The sequence below is a fragment of the Anomalospiza imberbis genome, chromosome 5 (assembly GCF_031753505.1).
Source record: "Anomalospiza imberbis isolate Cuckoo-Finch-1a 21T00152 chromosome 5, ASM3175350v1, whole genome shotgun sequence".
Classification (NCBI taxonomy): domain Eukaryota; kingdom Metazoa; phylum Chordata; class Aves; order Passeriformes; family Viduidae; genus Anomalospiza; species Anomalospiza imberbis.
This window is the reverse complement of record NC_089685.1, coordinates 13,873,713-13,894,872: the sequence shown is the minus strand read 5'-3', so window position 1 is coordinate 13,894,872 and position 21,160 is coordinate 13,873,713. Positions and strand designations below refer to the sequence as shown.

At 36.7% G+C, this 21,160-nt stretch overlaps 1 protein-coding gene across 4 annotated transcripts in view; it reads left to right on the top strand.

The window, feature by feature from the left end:
- Window positions 1-21,160, top strand: part of COG5 (component of oligomeric golgi complex 5) — a 172,096-nt gene that overhangs the window by 127,184 nt on the left and 23,752 nt on the right. For all 4 annotated transcript variants that reach the window (XM_068189682.1, XM_068189686.1, XM_068189685.1 and 1 more), the window contains 3 exons: window positions 1,262-1,466; window positions 2,173-2,334; window positions 4,373-4,472. In XM_068189682.1, the coding sequence (XP_068045783.1) occupies window positions 1,262-1,466; window positions 2,173-2,334; window positions 4,373-4,472 (467 nt within the window). The remainder of the gene's footprint in view (window positions 1-1,261; window positions 1,467-2,172; window positions 2,335-4,372; window positions 4,473-21,160) is intronic.

Sequence of the window (21,160 nt, the reverse complement as noted above, 5' to 3'; positions counted from 1 at the left end):
GATTGTAAATTTATGACTTCAGTTAACGGGACCAACCAGCACTGCAGAACTGAGAGAACTCTTACATTTTGCCAGCTGTACTTTTTCTAACAGCTATTCAAAACTATTTTATTACTTACAGTTTTTATTAATGTGTTTTATAGAAATATTTATGAGGGCGTTCGATGTGAATGATGTTTTTATTTTGCTACAGCTGAATTTTGGGGAGACGGGTTTTTTCGTTTAAGCGAGGCATCTAAATGAAAATGTTCATTTTTAACATAAATTTTTGGTGGCTGAATGCACTGACAGCAGTGAGGTTCTGGATCATATAGATCAGAGGAAGACAAGATATCAGAAAAATAGTGTCAAAATATAAATTTATGGCAGTTTAAAAGGTTTGATATTAGATAATGATATGCTTTTGTGCGGTTGGGACAGTCTTTGTAAACATAGCTTCATGACCTAAAATAACTCTGTGTTTGATAACAAATGTGAATCCTCCAGTGTTGAAAATTATATATTTGAGTTGAAAGCACAGGCTGGGTGAAATGGAGCAGATGTCTGGAACCTGAAAAACCTATGAATGAATGGAACAGCGTTAATCTCCTAATGTAAAGGGAAATCTCTAGAATATGAGTGATGTTGCATCAAGATTAACAGTTGCTAAAGCAGTTGTACATTTGTTTCATTTCCTGTTACTTGTGGCAAGCCTTTCAAGGCTGAAAATAATGCTGCTTTTTCTGCTGGCTTTGTCATTCTTTGACAAGTTTAGTAATTGCATATTAAGTACCTTGTTTTAAGAAGTGTGCTTAAAAGCATATGCTTCCCTCATCACATTTCTGAAGACTTTGGTTCATAGGAGTTACCTTTGTCTGTTTTAAATTGTTATCTTCAAAGTTCCACAGCCCCACACTTATCCTCCATCAAAATATTGTTAGCAAATGTCTAGATTTAGAGAGTTCCAATTACTCTTTGGTCTTAAATGAATGATAATAATAATTAAGTTTGATACCAAACATTTATTGTACAAAATAAAGTAATTTTTTTCATATCTAGTCTTCCAGTTGTGGGTTTGATACTGGTGCTTTATATACTTTGTCAAGTGCATTTAATGTTATAGTTATGTCACTTTGAAATAAATTATAAATATTACATTATTAATATTAAACTTAGGATAACATTGTGTAACATTGGTATAAATGCAAGGATAGAGATTTATAGGAATAAAAAAATTAGTTTGAACTTAGCATCCTGTGTTGCTTACTGCTTTATTTTACAGCCTCTATGTTTTTGAAACAAGCATTTGAAGGAGAATACCCTAAATTACTGAGGCTTTATAATGACTTGTGGAAGCGCCTCCAGCAATATAGTCAAAATATTCAGAGGAATTTTAACACAAGTGGAACTACTGATCTTTTTGCTGAACTACAACAAATGGAAGAAGATGCACAGGACATATTCATGCAAAAAAATGAAGATTATGAGTATGTATTATGAAGTGCATGTCTATAAAATATAAATCTTTGCACCCTGTAAGAAAACAGAATATTTTTTTAAACTTACTGTAATTCAAGTTGTCACTGCAGGAGAATTTTAAAGGCTTTTTTCCCCCTCTTGCAGTTACTGCTCTAATGCTATTTTAGAGCTGTAGGCTTTTCATTAAGCTATATATCTAACAATGTTGGGTTGTCTTGTGTTTCACAAAGTCTCTGACTTTTGAACAAGTTCTACCTTTTTGTCTCTTTGGGTGAAAAAAAATAGAAAAATGGTGAAAATTCAGTTTTGTATGTATAGTGATAACAGCACTAGCTTTCTTCTGATGACACTGCAATCATTTGAGTGTGACAAATGGTCAGTTGTTATGATTCACAGTTTTTATTTTATACATCATAGAATAAACATGATCTAAGTGATATCAGAAAGATCAAACTGAAACAAGCTTTTCAAGCCTATTAGGAATTCTAGACTTATGTAAGATAAAATGAATATTTTATATGAGAATTGTATTGACTTAAATATGTTCTTGAGCAGTCAGTGGGAGACTTATCAGAAGAATGTTTTTTATATGCATATGTTTAAAAAGCAGAAAAGAAAAACAGGTTCAGTATTGCAAAGTTTGTATGTCTGGAAAGATTTAATACTGTTGTGTATTTTAATTTAAAATGCAGTAACGTTTTCTTATGTGCAAAGTCCAGAAAAGGCCTTGAAAGATTCACTGCAACAGTATGAAGCTGCCTATTTGTCAAAATCCTTATCTCGACTGTTTGACCCCATCAATCTTGTCTTTCCTCCTGGAGGTCGGAATCCTCCCTCTTCTGACGAGCTTGACAGCATCATTAAAACTATAGCCAGGTATGCACATATAAGGCATTGTAAAAGTAGTACTCAACGTGTATTTTTTCGTAACTTACAGTTTTAGAAAGGAGACTTCCTTAGCAGTAAAAGGTTGATTACTCTTTAATTATAAAGTAGATCAGTGCAAAAATCAAGTCAGAGTTTAGGATAGGATAGGATAGGATAGGATAGGATAGGATAGGATAGGATAGGATGGGATAAAATAGAGTAAGACACAATAGAACAGAATATTTCAATTGGAAGGGACCTACAATGATAAATCCAGTCCAACTGCATGAACACTTCAGAGCTGGCCAAAAGCTCAAACATGTTAAGGGTGTTGTCCAAATGCCTCTTAAATACTGACAGGCTTGGGGCATCGACCACCTCTCTAAGAAGCCTGTTCCAGGGTTTAACCAGCCTCTTGTTACGGAAGTGATTCCTTAAGGCTGAGTTGGGACTTCACCTCATGCAGCTTTGAACCATTCCCACACCTCCTCTCACTGGATCCTGGGGAGGAGTGCTCAGCACCTCCTTCTCCACTTCCCCTGCTTAGGAAGCTGTAGAGGGCAGTGAGGCTGCCCCTGCTTTTCTCCAAACTTGACAAGCCCACACTCTTTGCTATCCCTCACAGGACATTCCTTCCAGTCCTTTCACCTGATCTGTTGCCCTTCTCTGGACACATTCAGATTACACCACATTCTTCCTAAATTGTGCGACCTTGAACTACACATGGTGTTCAAGGTGAGGCTGCACCGATGCTGAATACAGCAAGATAGGCACCTCTTTATTATTATTTATAATAAATAATATATTTTATTATTTATTTTCTGGGGGTTTTTTTCTGGAATAAATGAAATTTTAACATAAGTTTTAATGTTTAAGCTTATAAAAGATCAGGAAGAGAAACTTTACTCAATGTCTGGTATCTTAATTATCCTGACTGTGTCAAAGGGAAGTGGTAGTTGCTTGGCTGGAAGTGATAATACCTGGTGTAAATACTTTGTTAGAGTAAGACAGCAAGATGATAGGTAAAGATGACTATTCCAGCTGGAATTTGTAGAATGAGATAGCTAAATTACCAATGGTGTGTTTTCCCTCATAAGGTTTTGGTAACAACTGCTCTGTTTAATAAAATCTGAAAAAAGATGGGCAGTATTCACAGTATGTGTGTGTGTGTATAAAATATTAAATATTGACACAGTACTTGTGACTGGGAGTTACAGATGCTCAGAACATGTCTGTTGGTGTGGTGACTGATACTATATTGCTCCTTGCAAAAGAGAAAGGAAAACAACATGAAAATTACAAAATTTCAGCTGAGTTTTCTAGAGTGACTTTTAGCTTATGATGTTTGGGGCCCTAGAGAGTTCTCAGAAAAGATTATTCCAAGTTGGGGTGCCTAGTGTTTCTCCAGCTCTTGAGAGAGGTTAAACTCACCACTAGCAACATGGTGGTTCTTGTGCATGGCCTGTCATCAGCAGAGCAGTTTTGAATGCAGCCCCAGCTGATGGAGATCTAGGGACATTAATGAACAAAAAATACTGGAAGGGATTTAGAAATCTTTTCCTCCTTCATTTGTTCCCTGCCATTCCTTGGGGGCCTCTTTTACTATAAAGGATTGCCTAAAACACAGCTTATTAGTTGTGTCAAGCTAAGGCATCCCCTGGGTATTTCTGCACAGCTCATGTAATTCTAGAGTTGAATGACTGTGTATTCACCTGTAATGTTTGAAGGCTGCTGCCAAAGCTTGAATGTACTTAATTGCTGTCAATATTTTTGAATGGCTTACTAATAGTGATTTCATACTGAAGTGTCATTCCTAAACTTTGCTCATTTTTACTAGAATAAGAACACTGCACATAAAATTCCCAAATGACTTGTTAAATTGTAAACTGAATTACAGTGTGTGGAAAGACTTGGTTGTATGTGTTTCTCTCTCTAAATTGACGTGCCACGTAACTGTGTATTCATAGTTAATTCTTTATCGATCCAATACAGCATTCAATACAGCACTGTTTAGTTGTTAATTAAGATTTGTAATCTTTGCTTCCAGTGAACTAAATGTGGCTGCTGTTGATCCAGACTTGAGTTTAGCTGTGGCCAAAAATGTGGCGAAGACCATTCAACTTTACGGTGTAAAATCAGAGCAGCTAGTAAGTAATTTCAAATTTCTAAATACTAATTTTTTTCGTATGCAGTGTTCTGGCTTTTGTAGATTTAGAACATAGCAGTTAAGCAATCTAGATAGACAAAACCTTCCAATTAGCTTTCCATTGTATTTATGAACATGATCAATTAAATTCTGCCTTCAGACAAAGTCAGTCTATTGATAGCAGTAAAATTTATCTGTATAACTCCAAATTGAATTTGCCATATTAAAAACTCAGAATTGTAGCTGTCATTAAACAAAATCAAGTCTGTTAAATTCAGTTATTTATTAACCAACATTTGATACTACATGATACAGCGTCTTTATGGTATTAAAATCTAGACTATTCAAATACAATTTTTCATTATTTGCAAGAAATTTTGGGTATTTTTTTCCTTATATGTATTATTTGACATACATTTAACTGACCTTTGATTTGTTTGCAATTGTCATATATTTCAATCATTTACCATGCTGTGGTATCTAGCTTTAACCTGAATAGAAGAAGGATCCCCAAAGCCATATCCTTTTACCTCCTTTGGAGGTAAGAGCCTCCAAAAAGCCTATGGATAATACAGTCAATGTTGTCATCATGCAAAAAAAAAAAATTCAGATGAACAATTTTCTCCTAAGGACTGTTGCTGAAATTATAATAGTTTTTTTATGAAGAGATGAGAAGAAATTTTTGCAATATACAGACCCACCAGAAATTACTAACTACTTGTATTTGTAAACAAGATTTTCACTTAATAAACAACATTAATTCTGACAGCAGACTCAGATTCCAGTAACATTCATTTACTATATGTTTTATTTAAAGAAAGATACTTGCTAATTTTTTTTTTGTACCAATTGGTTACAAAACATTGCAGCAATTTAGTTAGTATGGTTTCTGTTTAACTTTTACATTTCTGCCATTTCGGAATAGGTTTGAAAAAATTGAAATTCAGTAACACATACTTCGTTTACCTTGTCTATTGGATGAATTGGAAGTTTGCTGACTTGTTGTATGGAAAAGGAACTTAGGTGAAGCAGTCATGAAGACCTTAAAGAATATTTTAAATTTTAAAATAAAAACAAATGTTAACATTATTTTGTTAGCTTTTTAAAGTGTAGTGCTTAAGTTGGGTCTGCTTTTAAAGATACAAAATCATGGCTTCATATTTTCAGAAAGAAATTTGCTTATGACAGAAATGAGGATTTTTAGTAGGTGGTAAGAGTCATCATAGGTAAAAAGAAATACATTGTTGTCTTTATGTCATGGAGGGTAGAGTCAAATAGTGGCATTCAACTGGGAAAAAATAGACCTTTCAGCTGTAACTGTGAAAATATCAGGGTTGTGCTTATCATCTCTGTTAGAGTCTGGCCAGTGGATTCTTTGGAAGTGAACATCGTTTTGTGATCAGACAGCTGGAAAATTCTTAAGAAACCCTAAAAAAACCAAGATACTTAGAAATAAGCTGATAAGTATATGATTTGTGGCTTTGTATTTGCTAACCTTAAAGTAAAAGAATGTAGGAGGAAAGAGGGAATGTAAGCCCTTGAACTTCTTGGATTTAACAACTGAAAATGCGAACTTGAAACACTGAAAAGCTAAGTGATGGGATTAGCCAAGCTGGCAGGATGAACATCAATGTCCTTGAAGCACATACCTACAAATTGTAAAATAATATTGCACAGCTACCTTTTTTTAAACTTCATTTTTTCCTTGCTGATACACGTTACAAATCTAAAAGCCAGAAGTGCTCAACACAGTTGCCAAGATATAAGTGTCAGAGTCATCTTTGAAGTGCTGAAATATCATTCCTAGCCTCCAGCTGCCTCTCCAGCAGGGCATGGCTCTCCCACTTGCCCTGTGCCATGCTTGCCAGCCCTCTGGATATAATATGGAACAACTTCGCCTTTTTTTGGTGCCTATTTTTGGGCAGACAGATTGAGCCTGAAATGTGCACCACATGTAGAATAGGAGCTATGTTAGACAGCACTGTTTCATTATGATTTAGTGGTTTAGCCAAGAATGCAATCTTAATTCAATCTTGCAATCCAGCCTCCAACAATAGCTTGGAGTCAACAATAGTCCTCCTCTCCAAAGCTGAGAAGGGGACCATGGAACATATCCGCTCAGATGCTTCATGTCTGATAGCTGTAGTTGAGCAGTGCTAGAGATGGGCATTTAATTTCCTGGAGGAATTTGAAATTGAGTTCTCTTCCAAATTAAAAGTAAACAAAACCATCTCATAATTCTCGGTGAAGGAAGATGGGGGCAGGAGACTTTAAAAAGTAATTAATTTTTTTAATGTTGTAATATTGCAGGTAGATTTGAAAGGTGAAAATCTGAAATAAGCAGTTCTAAAAAGTTTGAGACATTCGGATGTCGATGTCAGGGTTTTTATTTACTCAGTTTCACAAAACAAGGAATTCACTGAGATTTCATCACTGTTTCTCCAGGTATTCTTAAATAGACAAATAACAAGGAAAATGTTACTCAAGATTCAAAGGTTTTACCTTTGAGCAAAAGCAGCATCTGTCAGTCTGAACATGCAGTCTTAGAGCAAAAACGGCCTCTTCCTGTAAATCCAAAACACTTGTTTGTGTTACTTATGACTTTGTACCCTTTTCAGCTTTCCCCACATCAAGAGCTTGCTGCATCTGAGACCTGTTCTTTTATTAACTGGTTCAGAGAAGATAATTATCTCTGGAAGCAGCATTATGTAGATACATTCTGCTGTTGGGTGCATCTTTAGTCAATCCCTTGCTGATGCTTGGTGTGGTTGGTGTATGCCATGCAGCATTCAGAATTATTGTCCTAATTTCACTCAGTGTAATTGCAGATGTTCTTACTATACAGAGTCTGAAGGGCTAATTAGAATTGCACTAGATTTAAAAAAATATTTCTGTTAATTTAAGAGTATTAGCTTTCATCTTCACCACCCGTCCTGTGTTTTGTGGTGCTGAGAAAGTGTGCTTGGTATATTTTATGCCATTGCAATTTTGTTTCTTCTTATTCATGTTTTCCTTAAAACAGATAGGCCAGACATCTTCATAATGATTACAGACACCACCAGATTTCTGTTTAGTCACCATTTCCACATCCTTCTCATTACAGATTACAAAAGATAACAAATCTGAACATCGTGTTTTGGATAAGAACAAAATTTTCCTCTTCTGGATTTCCACCTTGTAATCCAGTGCATAGATTTTAACAAAAGGTCTGTTTACTGAGCCAGATTTTGTTCACTGGCCACTTTTTCTTGCAAGTGAGGTAGCCTCGATGAAAAAGAACCCTAACTTTTCTCCTCTGTTCAGTTCCAGAGGAGTCATCCATTCCCATTTGCAAATACCTTTAATCATCTGTCTTGATTGATACATACAACATGTTGTGCTCTTGTTTAACTGGCCACATCAGGAAAATTAGCTCTTTCATCAAATACTTACAATAAGTACCGTGAAGGGAAGAGATTTGTGAGAAGGCAGTAAGTTGCATTTCCTGAAAACAAAAAAAAAAGTGGAGTAATTTAGGGTGTTTATGAGAATTCATGCTCCTTAACAAAAGATAGGAGCTCATAAATCTGCTTCCTAGAGATATTTTTACCCATTTGTTTAACTGATAGTTGAGAAGTGTAAAAGAAAACTTAAAACTTATCAGCATCTTTATTACATGCCTTTGACATGGCAGTAATGATTGTGTGGCAGGATCCTCTAATGCAGTAATCTTAACATTTTTGGTTATGCATTCCTATCAGTATAAACTTTTGGAGCATGCACCCTCTTATATGTATACTTGTTTATTTATAACTTTTATACATGTACCGTTGAAGTTTTGATATTTTTGTCATGCACCCCATTTTGTTTTGCCTAATCCTGGTGGTGCATGTGCCCCATTTCAAAGACCACTGCTCTAGGGTAATACTCTGCAGTAATCTTCCATAATAAGGGAACAGGCTTGGTCTGTTAATTTTTGGAAAAGATGCCTCCTTGATTACAGTCTTTAGAACTCATGTTTAGTTTTGTTAATATGCTACTTTAGATCAGATTTTTCCTTTATTTATAGAAAAAAATTTAAATGGTATTCTAGTGATTGAAAGTGAAAGAAAACTGTGTTTCCCCAGTTGATTACCTGTAATTTTTTCATTTACTGAGCTGAATTTTGAATGTACTTGAAATGTTGTGTTTTCTCTTATAATTAAAAATCTCTTCTTTGCGACTTCACAATCACTATATTTTTGTTTGCTGTTGATGGAGAAGTCATGAAACATTGAGGGTTAATAGCTTTGGAAGTTTATAAGATATGTAATTTTGCCAACAAGCAGAAAAATAAATTGTAAGATCCATTGTCCATAGAGACTGAAGATGGAAGAGCACTCTTTGGTCCTCTAGTCTATTCCCTTCCCAGCACAAGACTTTTGTTGCATTCTTTCCGGTTTTAGAGTGATGATTTCAGTTACCTGAATGTAAGTACTGCATGTTCTCTTACTTTTATGCTGTTTCTTTTCAGCTTGTCATGTGGGTGGATTGAAATACACTAACACACCCACCAAGTGCACATAGATGAAATGTGTTGTGCTGTGAACATGAACATGCAGTTGTTTGGAGAAGGTGTGATTCTCCTACTTTGTGAACCTGGAGACCTCTACCAGTTTCCTCCCGAGAGTTACAGTCATCCTGTCAGACTATCTTTATGAATTCTGATCAGAGTCCCAGAGCAATCCTTCCTGCCTTGTCTGATGGAGGCTGTGTCTTCTGACTCCTCCTACCACAGGGCATCACTAGAGACATCATCAGAGACAACCTTATCCTTTGGCCAATAAACAAGCAAAGAGCTGTTGGCAGAGGCAGGATTGTAAAAATGAGATTGCCCACTTACTTTGCAGAGCAGGTGGGTGCGATTATGCTGGCAAATTCTGATGGATTAAACTGTCTTAAAAACATTTCTGTATGAGGATATTGTGTGCTTACATGATTTAGGCAGACACAAACTCACTGTACTGTGTTGCCAGATGGCAGAGCACATTTTAGCTCCACTCCAGTCCATGCTGACCAGTTCAGCTGTGGCACCTTGCTGAACACAACACTCACTCAGCCTGGAGCACAAGCAAAGAAAGTTCATGTCTGCTTGAAGTACAGACAAAGCCAAAACTTTCATGGCCATACTAAACTAGGCAGATTTTTTTCTGAGATTGGGGTAGAAAAGGCAAAAATTGGTGGGAGCTGTGATTACCTATAATTGGAATGTTTCCTAAGTATGGAATATTATATTTTATGGAGTAATAAGTTTGTCTAAAAAAGGGATCTTTCCATCAGACAAGAGGCTGCAGGCAGATGATATAATGGAGATCTTTCCCACTGTCAGACTTGTAAGCAGTCATGGAGAGGAAGCCCTCAAAATGTGGAGATGGAGAGTGGGTGTAATGAGGGAGGAAGGAAGTAGAGAATTTGAATAATTTTTATTATTCTCTTAACTCAGTGTGGTTGAACTGATCCCACATATATCACAAAAGCAGATGAATGAGGCAGAGGTTTGAAACACAGGCTGAGGTCAGTGCTGTGGGAGAGCTACTGACCTTTGCCCTCAGCTACTAAACTGTCCTTTATAGCTCGTGGTAGAGGCTTGGCTTCTCATCAGGATTTTAGCCTGGGCAGTGGTTGTGGTGTTTGTGATTATCACATTTGCCACTTGGAAACTTTTAAGCACTGTGCAGAGAGCACAGTCCTTCCTGGCATTCTGAAGAATTCTTCCCCAGTCTTCTTAAGAAAACATAAGACAATACATGGTGTATTGTGCGTATTTCAAAGTTAAAATGCTATAAAACCAGGAACAGAAGCAAATTTTGAGATTAAAGAGAATACATAAGTGTCTCAAAAATTAGAGTCACTGCACCAAGGTTCAAATAGTTGTCACATATCCTCAGAGGGCAGGACATTGAATCACTTTTTGGTGACCTCTGCTACTGGACATACCACGAGACAAAATGAGAGAGAATTTGTTATACTGATCCCAAAAGTGATAGATGACTTGAAGTGATGATGTGATGTACACTTCAGGCATAAGAACATTTGTGTGGAACATTTGGGTGAATGACATTTTAAGGTTTTGGATTGTTTTGAGGGAAAAGTCAGCATCAGCTGATGGTATCTGTGATATAGAGTAGGCAGCCTCTTTCTCACTGTCCTGGATCTCAGTAGTATATTGAGATTTATTTATATTTACTTAAGTAAATATTGGAGTTATGTAATCTTATGCTTGGTTATAGAATGTGCATCAGTTGCAGAGCACTGGAGCAGTAATATGAGCAGTAATATGTTGGTACAAAAGGTTTCTTGGGAAGTAAGTGGGAAGCTTTGATTTAGCCTGATCTTGTTTTTGAATACAATGGTGAAACTGGATTTCAGATGTTGTGAAACAGTTCTGAATATTTAACTGGCTTAATGTTTAAATGTAAAGTGACTCTAACATAAAAATTCTGTGATTAAAATTAATATACATTATTTCTAAACTTCTGAGCATTTGCTGAGATCTACATTTCAATTAACTGGTACTAGACTGTGTAACTAGGACAATGTTATTGTAAAGTATTATTATCTCTCATAATGATTAGAAGCATGTGCTTGATGACAGATTTTTTAGTGCATTATAATTTAAGAAAGTAAATATCAAAAAAAGCCAAAGTAGAAAAGTGTACCAATTCATTGTTGTGTCGACCCCTTCTTCAGAGGCAAACACTATATACATGCATATCCCAGTCACTGCTTGTCCTCAGATGGTCTGGGTTTGTTTTTCAGAGAGAGTATGGGTGTTGAAAACTCGTAACTGTCCTCAGAACAGTAAATGTAAGTAAGTAGATGAGCTTGGTCTCCTCTGTGTGAAGGCAAATTTGTATTACCAAGGTTTGCTCCGATTAGTGTTGGCCTCACTTCAAGGATCAGCAAGATGTGTTTGTTTTTGCTGCAGAAAGGCTGTCTATTGAACTGCTCCATGCTGTCACCGCGCTGTTTGTGTCAGTGTCTGCCTCTCTCGTTTGGGAGCACAAGGTCAGTAAGAGTTTGTGACAGACACTGAGGACTTAAGCTGCCATCCCAGCTGTGAACATCTCTCTGAGATGGGAGGGTAACAGCACCCCTGGGCACTGTGGCCAGTGGGGCCAGGCAGTGCCTCCTGGCTGGGGAGGGCTCCCCTTCCCCAAAGCAGTGCCTGGCTGCCAGAGCCCTCCTGGCCATGGTGTCTGCAGGGCTGCCTCTCCTGGGCTGCAGCTGGAGGCTGGGGAAGGTAGCTGTTGGCCCAGGCCAAGAACTTGCTGATGAGTGTCCTACCAGCTTAGCGGTGCAGACAATCACGTGCCAGATCCAGGGACCTTTCCTGGCACCCTTTAGTTTACAGCTGTGGGTGTAGCCAGTTTGTGACTGAGACTGAACAAAAGTGAGATGCAAAATCTGTTCAAGAGGAAGCTTAAAATGCTGACAGATTGGAGTAATTTTTTTCTTGCATCTGGAATTCATACTTCCTTCTGCTGTAAATAAATCTCCAAGGCAAAAGCTAGGAGATGTGATTTTCTTCTTATTGCTTTTGGTCTTAAGATTTTCTTAGATTGCCAGAACTTCAAAATATATGCTTTCCACATGTTTTTCTATCTGCAGTGCTTGTCAGCTGTACTTGACTTGTTTTCATAGAGCGTTTGGTATTTCTACCAGCATTTTAGACCTTGAAAAGAGTACAGTTGTCCATGGCATTGTGGCTAATTGGCAACTTAGAATAGTGCTGGATGGGTGCAAGAAAACTCTTGGATATTAACACTTCAATGTTCAGCCCTCTCTTCAAGTAGCCAAGTATTTCTTTCAGATGACACCTTTTGGCATGCCAGTGCAACCAAGCCCTTCTATAATTTAATATTCTATTTTTAGTGAATGTAATGGATGGAGATACAGGCTGAAGACTATCTATCTATCTGTCATGTTCAGATATTTTTAGAGCACTGATCTTTGTAATGCTGATCAGCACCAAATGTATTACATAAGATTAGCATCAAAATATATACAATGGAAAGTCAGCTCTGCTGCAGTTGTTCTTAAATTATTTTTAGTACTGCCCACAAAACTTGTATAGCTCAGTGCATTGCCCTGCCATTGTGTCCCATCTCTGTAGGAAACATTTTAAAAGATTCATTTTATCTTTTCTCAGACGTTTTCAGTCACAGGTCTCCTTCCTGAGGCTTCAAGATAGCCAGTGATGCACATTATGAAGATTTTAATAAATGCCCACTTTCCACCAGGACTGAAACTGAGAGAAATTGTCTCTTGTTGTCCTTCAATCCAGTTTATATTTGAACTTGTGATTTTTAGATGCAAGAGTCCAAATTCTGTTTTACTTACATTCCTAGCTAGTGTTGTGTTCTTTATTGGTGCTCAGGTGGCTTCGTCTTTTGCAGTTACCCATAATGATATTTTCAATTTTCACATTTTAATGGATACTCAGAAATAATATCTTTTCATTAAATATATCTGGTTCACTGGCTAACCATTTAGAATGAATTGGAGTAGGTTACTTGGGAGAGTTTTTGGGTTTAGAGGCAGACTGTAAGAAAACAGACCATATTCTTCTCACACCGCTCTAGAAGAAGTATTTTTGTGTTTCAAATTTTCTGAAAAAAAGCTGAATCTTTCCTTTGAGTATTTTTAAAAACTAGTTTGTAATCACTGGTGTTTAAAATAGATCTCAACTTTCTGCATATCCATCCCATCATCATAACTATTTGTAGCAGATGAGTCTTGATTTTTTTTCATAATTTCTTTCTTAGTGGATTTATGGTGCATCTGATATATTATAGTCAATAGAAGAAAGTTTGCTGTTTGTTTTTGGTGATGTAATTTTAAAGGTGTAATGCTGTCATGCCATGGCTTTACAGATCTTCCAGGATCTCTCTTCCTGAGAATGCAATTAAATGTGCTATGATCTTGGTTTATATTACTACTGTTAAAAACAATCTCTACTTTATTAATGTTCTTCTTTGGTGGCTTGTAAATATTGTTGCAATAAAGAGAATGAGGAGAGAAAAGGCTAGAATGCCAGGTGGAATAAAAACCCAACAATTAATTCAGCTTAAAACAGCGAGCTGAGAAAGAGACAGTCTTTACAAGGAATTTTTGTAATGTCATTTGTAGAAGAGAAGGTGTCTGTCGTGCTTGATCACAGCAATGAAGATTTAAATAAGCTGTTTTCAGGGGGTTATTTAGATGATAAGCAATATGAATGGCATATTTTGTCCAAAATCTAAAAGACTAAGTGTGTTATAACTGATCCAGGGACTATATTGGAACATCTTGGCTTAATCAGTGAAATTATAAAAAGTAGAAGCGCAAAGGAGGATGGGATTTAAAAGTTAAAATATTGCAATGAGAAAATACTTGGATCAGAAGGATTGATTCTTAGTTTTCTCTCAGTATTCATGGAGATAGGATTTCTTTTCTGAACCTTTCAGTCTGTCCTTAGTGGTTGATTAGGAAAAGGCAGAGAACAACTGGACTAAACAAGTTCTCCATTGGTTTTGCCCCAGTTTGTCTAGTCTGGCAACACAGATATCCATAACATGTTGCAAGAAAGAAAAATGTTGATACAAGAGGGCTGTAATTCTGGTTTCTTTGAGGGAAATGAAAAGAATAAAGACCTCATTTATGGAGGAAAGCATTTATTGAGTTAACATTAGTCATACATATTTCAAGGAGAAATGTACCTTACACTACCCAAAAACATTTTTTGGCCCAGTTAATTTATACAGATTGCTCAAATGAAATATGCTGGAGTAGCAAAAAAATAGATGTGAGCTGCATATCTGTTAGGATATTTACTGATGTTTATTGACATAACTGTGTGGTCTGGGGTAGCTGTGTTGGATTTTTTTCCCACCCATCCTCTTCTGTGGCATTGTTAAATTCATCTAGCTGAATAATTCAATCAAGTAGAGGAGATCAGGGTGGAGAGGGAGAGAGAAAAGATTTCCTGGAACCAAATTCTTCCAGTGAAGGGATAAAAATGCACTGGAGTTCTGGCATCAGATTTAAACCCAAGCAAATTTATGAGGCCTGTGATGGTTTTGAATTGAAAAGCATGATGAATCCTTATTGTAATGACATAAAGTGAATTTCTGATTGCCCTTTTTATTATGTGATCCTATAAGAATTAATCCGTGTCTCCTATTAGATGGCGTTATATTGAATTGTAAGCTTTCATTTGCGGGTGAATCACTAGTCAGGACATATTCCAACAATGAGATTTGTCTGATAGTTCCAGGGAAATGTATCTCGTCCTGCTGTCTAAATGTCGAATATTGCGAACTTCGGAGGGAAGTATGAAATCTAATAAGCCCACAAATCATCAGGAACAGTAGTGAAATGACACCTCAGGAAAGGTTTATGTAAATAACGGGTCAGTAACAATGGTGTAAGTAATGTGAAAGATTATATTTTCCCCACTTCTCTTTTGAGATACGTGAATTAATTGTATTGTGCCAGTACCTTGAAGACATGGTATTACTGTCAATGAAAAACTTGTATCCATGCTATTTAAATGAGAGAACCCAAAAATATGAATTCAATGTTTGGCACATTAAAAGAATTCATTAATAGGTATTTAAATAGAATATGTGGGAGGCTATTATATAATAAAATAATTTCAGAATAATTGCTATTTCACTGTACAGTAATAAAAGCTAAAGATGGCAGTAGGTCTAATTTAAAAATAATCAAAAGCCAGGTAAGGTTTTGTAATTTAATTTTTTGATGGAAAGATGAGAAGAGCTTTGTTGAAGCAGTCATTAGAAAGTACTTATATTGGTCAGAGAATATTTAGGAATATCTATCTGATAAATCACTTTAAAAAACATTTAAACTTTTAAAACTGTAATTAAAAATCTGGAGGAGAGAGTTACATTAAAAAACTTCATGAAGGATTTTCTTTTTTCTCATGTTGTCTTTTGCTAGTTAGATCGTGACTCACATAACAAATGTGTGATTTTTTAAACTTTATTTTTTTAAGATATACTGGCTAAACTCCAGAAAAAAATCATCCAAATATAAAAGTCTGATTTTGGGAGTACTGTGTACTTCACGTTTTATCTTGCTAGGAAATTGGTTAAAAGACTTCTTTAATCCAAATATGTTATTTTGCTAGCAAGTAGTAAAAGAACGTGATTGCACAATCTTTACAATATTTTGTTATAGTAAGCTCTAAGTTATTTCTTAGCAAATTAAATTCTGTGATTTCAGAAAAGGACTTGGTTAAATGTTGATATATATACATATATATATACACATATATATATACATATATATATATATATGTATATGGTAAAGGATTTGGAATTTTTCGATTTTGGAACAGCTCTAATGAGAGTTGGACCATGTAAAGTTCTATTATAAACTTGTGTGGGGTGGTAATATTCTAATCTCAGTTAATGCTGGACTCAATACTACAAAAGGCAGATGGCAATTAAAGAAGTTGATTGTATTTTTTATGTGTAGGTGAATATCACCCAATCATGTTGAACCTCTCATGTGTCTTGGGAATGGATGTGTCTGCTCTCCACCTCTGGTGGGGCATTCTCAGTAGCTGGTTGAAACCAGGAGCTAATGGGATTACATATAAGATATGATTAATCATTCAGTCATTAATTTGGCAAGCATGAAAAATGCAATAAGCCATTACTGTCTGAGGTATCAGGATCAACACACATTGTCCTTGAAATCCTCCTCAGACTTGGGCTGCTGGATAATAGAAGGGGCATAATTTTCTGTAGTTGAAAAATTATTCCAAGTGTTTCAGGTTTAGGATTCTCTGAGATTCCTTAAAGTAGCTGGTTTTATAAGTGCTTTCTGATATCACAGTTGTTTAAAAGTAGTTAATTATTTAAGCACCATGAACCATTAGTCACTTTTGGTTACTTGTACAGTGCTTTTATTCTCAGATGATTCAAAGACTTGGAGATAAATCCTATCTTTTCTGTTACAGAAAGACCATTTGCTGTTATTCTTCTATTTCTTTGGCTTTTGAAAATATTAAGGAAGAAAACCCAAAACAAAGCAGAAATATGCCTGAGGAAATTGTTCAATGATTGCTGCTTCTTTTAACATGAATAGTATAAGCAAGATGTTCAGTCTTTTTCCTGGTCAAGGATGTAACAGTCCTTTCCATTTTTTCTTTCCAAAGTAATGATTATGTTTTCTATAAGATTTTTAATTTCTTCACCATAGACCTCCTTTTCTATATTTCTAGAATATTAAATTTTCATTTTTCTGAGCCAGCTAAAAAATATATTCTGGAAGCTACAAGAATGTCCTGAAGGTGCAATATACATGTTATTATGTACATTTTAAATTATTGCCTGAACTCACATCTCATTCCTTTCCTCATGTCTTGAAATATTTCATCTTTGCAAAATTAGAAGCCGTTCCAAGAACATAAATTCTTACTTATTATTTATTCTTAATTTTTTTTTTAATTTATCCTCATCAGTCAAGGATCTTATTTTCACTGACACATTCATTCACATCCTACACTTTAAACCTCTAAATTATGTCTCTTCTCTTTGCAAATTATCCTCTAAGTAATTAATATTAAAGTGGAATAGCTAACGGAGTTCAGATTCTTCTGTATTTTTCTGCTAAATGGTGCTTTTTATAAAAAAAATAGAAAACTGATTCTAGTAAACCTTTGTGGTTTTTAGGTGGAAAGAGATTGTAAAAGGTTCCTTCTGCAGTATGGAAAACATTAAACCTAAGGGTAAATCATCCCAATTATTTGTAGTTTATGGGAGAAATTCCAGGGCCAAGCCCTATTGACTCAGAAACTCTCTAAATGGATTCTGTGCTTTATAATAAGTTGTTATGATCAGGCAGGAGGCCAAGTACCAGATGGATTGATTGCCTTCTGCCAGAGGTATGGCAACATCAGCTGCATCTATTAGGAATGCATTTATTGTTGAAAATGTCAGCTTGACAACTGGAGTTCAGCTTGTGCTATCAAAACACTCTTTAGTCTCGTGATCCTGGAGTTAGATTGCATGATTTGTTGAGAAGCCCTACTTTTGTCTTATTTTAGGATCTTCTCCATACTCCTAAATTATGATGATGTTTCCTGCTCTAAAGAAAATGGGTTTGCTGAGATTGTTTCAGAGAAATCAAATAAATGGAGCTTTCCAAAACTGTCAGTAAGGATGCACAGGACATCTTAGTTGCTAAGTGTGAAACTGAAGTTTTTCACAAGATATGTAGTCTGTGAAGGGAATAGTAACAAACGAGCTCACAAATCAGTGTCTCTTCTGAGCTGCCACCTGTTGAAAGAGGGGAGTGCTACTCACTTTGAAGCACTAAAAAAAATTACAGAAAAAGATGTATCAATAGTCTGAGCTTTCCTACAAGAAAATACAAACTCAGTTAGCATTTCATTTATTACCCAAGGGAGAACTGATGATTTGATTCATGGCCTAATCTAAATTCTACATTCATTGCTTCATGGTGAAAACAAGAATTTAATCCTAAAGCAATCTTATCATTGCACATGTCTCAACATGTGAGAGCAAATCCATGCTATCAAATTTCATGTCTGTTCTAAGGCATCAAACACAGAGAAGTGTCAAATCCAGAACAATTAATCTGGTTATTTCCAAGACATATTTCCAAAGTAGGTCTATGCAAAGGGGTGCAAATACATTTATAGGGTGAGAATGTATCTGACAAGACTACTAGGGATCTGTGCCACTGCTTTAAATTCCTTTTATAGCTCGTGAAGGGAAGTAGGGGCATACAGGGGTGCATGTACCATCTTCCCAAAGCAGGGGTTTTAAAACAACCTAGGTGAATTACTCAAGGAAGTTCTTACTTCTCTGCTTCTTGGTTTCCTGCATGGGGTCAGGTAAATCATTCCTGAAATTTTCTGCACTGGGCAGACAGACCCAAGATGAGGCACTTGCTCTCTCTGGAGGTGAAGCAGTGTAACCATGTAGGTGTACTGAGGGATACAAACTAAAAGAAGCTATTTTTTCAGAAGAATTTCTGAATTCAGTGAGAGCACAGTGCCAGTCACAGCTTACAGCTTCTTGACCATATCAGGCTGAAGTAAGTCAGGCGACCTGAAAGTCAGCTTGATCATCTGTGTGACACATTTTTTGTGTATTGCCTTCTACAGATGTCCTTTTTGGTAGGCTACCTGATATCAGCCTACTGCTTAGGTCTCAGATTCAGTAGAATTAGATTTAAAAGCCTCCAAAATTCTTCTATGCAGCTTCCTCCAGCTAATCAGCTGCTGGATTGAACCTGCACATTTCAACCTCCTACTTTAGAGAAAACTCATATATATGTCAGAAAGGTGCTGTCTTCCAGTGTTTCTTTCTCATTTCAGTTTAACAGCTGCCCTTGCTGTTTTTAAATGCTGTGTGGGACAGAAGCTCACATTCACATTTTTAGGGCACCACAAGACACGGCCTTTGTCCCAGTGCCTGGATGCATGACACAACAGTCCTGGCTAATATTTCCTGGTAGGACACCTCTGCCTCACTCTTCCTCACAAGCATCCCATGTTGGCAGTGTGCTCCTAGCTCCTGTTGGCAAAGGGAGCTCACACTGACGTGTCACCCCTTGTAGAATTGATGCTTGCTGGGGAATGGATGCCTGTGCTACTGCCCATGAAATTACTGTAAATAGTAGACAGGCTTGAGGTAAAGCAGAAACAATTTAACCAGCTGAAGTGAAGAGTGTAAGAAATCGATTGCTGTACTTAAGGCAGATGCAGAAATGTGGAGCAGTCACAGTCCTTGTTGCTGCTGCTCATTCAGGTCTGGCTTCAACATCGTTTATTTTCCTTTGTTTTCAGCCAGCAGGCTTAAACCAGACTAACTCCCAGGGTGACTGACAGCTCCCTGGAGATGGGATCTGGCCTTCAGCTGCACTTGGTCTTTCACTTGTTTCCCAAAATAGATTCTGATTTGGGATGAAGTCACCCCTTCTATCCCCCCTGTTTCTGCTGAGCATAATTCACCCTTCCTGGCCTTCTGCATTTCAGGATATATCTGACTGATTTAAAAAGCATATGATTTTTTCTCCATTGCCCTCATCAAAAAGAAGGCCTGTGGACTGTATCTTTCAGGCAGCCTGAGCAGACGTGCACAGGCTTCACACTTATTTGACTTAACCTATTTACACAATGCAGTCCCCAGTGGCCAGATAACAGAGGAAAAGTTGCACTACCACTGGGTTTAAATGCATAATCTGTGTCTACATAGAACTTTCAAAGTACTTTCTGTATAAAGGAGAGTGATAAATGTGAATTGTTGATAAAACCTGGTATGTTGGAAAAGAAACGGAGGCGTTGTTTTTGTCTATAGTAAAAGGGCCATAAGGCTTGTTTTCTGGGAGCCAGGGAGACACAATAATGACATTTTTCCTAACTGGATGCATGATTTTATAATGTCTATAAGGGGTGTCAAGAATTCAGTCTGAGGCATTAGAATACTGGAGTAATGATAAACTGTCTGAAATCCAGACTCTTTTGCCAGTGACACAGTGTAGGTACATGAACCAAAGCGGACAGAGTGCAGAACTTTCTTGCCTTGAGGCAAAGTCAGAGAAACCATTGTGGTGACAGCAAGAGAGACTTCTGTAAATGGTAGGACACACCTGCCCATGTAGGTTCCAGGTGTGCTCATGGCACACCTTCTGGAGAAATGGTCCTTGAGAGCCCTGCGCTGCCCAGTTCCAATTGCTAGTTACAAGAGTCAAGTTTTTCAGGCCTCTTTGCTTTAGACCATTGCTTTTAGGATGTACAGGGGATCAGCACATTTGACTGTCAAAGTTCAAGTGAATTAGTTAAAGGAAATCTAATATGGTAAACAGTTTTACAAGGATTAGTTGTTTTTAAAGTATTTTCAGATCTTGCCTGTGAAGCTGTTGTGCACTGTTGCTGACTAGAAGAATTTCTTGTTATTGCAGAAGGGTTGTTTGTACTCATTAATGGTTTTACTTACCAGTTAAGCTTTTTCACCAGCAGGAGAGATAGAGTCCATTGTCTAAGAACTTATGAATCCTTTACAACTCTGAGGAACTGAAATTTAAGTGACTGGGATGAAAAAATTTTACTGCTTTAATAGTATCTTTTATGTTTAATACTTGTAAATCTGCAAAAATATAAATTAGTCTGTACAGTACTTAAAAAAGCGTAGAGAAGAAGGTTATTTGTGCCTGGGAGGGTGGTCAGCAGGGTGGACAGGATCTCTCTTTCTACAGCTGTTTTGTTATTAATCTGTGAAGCTGTAAATGTGAGAGCAGAATTCTAAAAACCAGTCAGGTCTGTTAAATAGAAGTATCTAGAAGGAAACAGGGATGTTGTTGCTCACATGGCTGTTCTATCAGGGAGGCAGAAAAATGCTGACACAACAATATATTTGTCAACCAGTTTAAGGATACATTTTGATACCAAATAATTGAAGGTACATTGGAAAATATCTTTCCTCTACAAAGGCCTCGGAAATCTATTTATCCTGAAATAATCCCTAAATTTGAAGAAAGAGAAATGAACAGATATTGTCACCATAGTGCTGTGAATAAATCAAAGGTCCTGGGTACTTGCAAAAGGCTGTCTAAAGCTTCATCATTAGCAGTGCTGGAAAATACTAGATAACTGTGCTTATGCTGTGTGGAAGCTATGGGAAATAT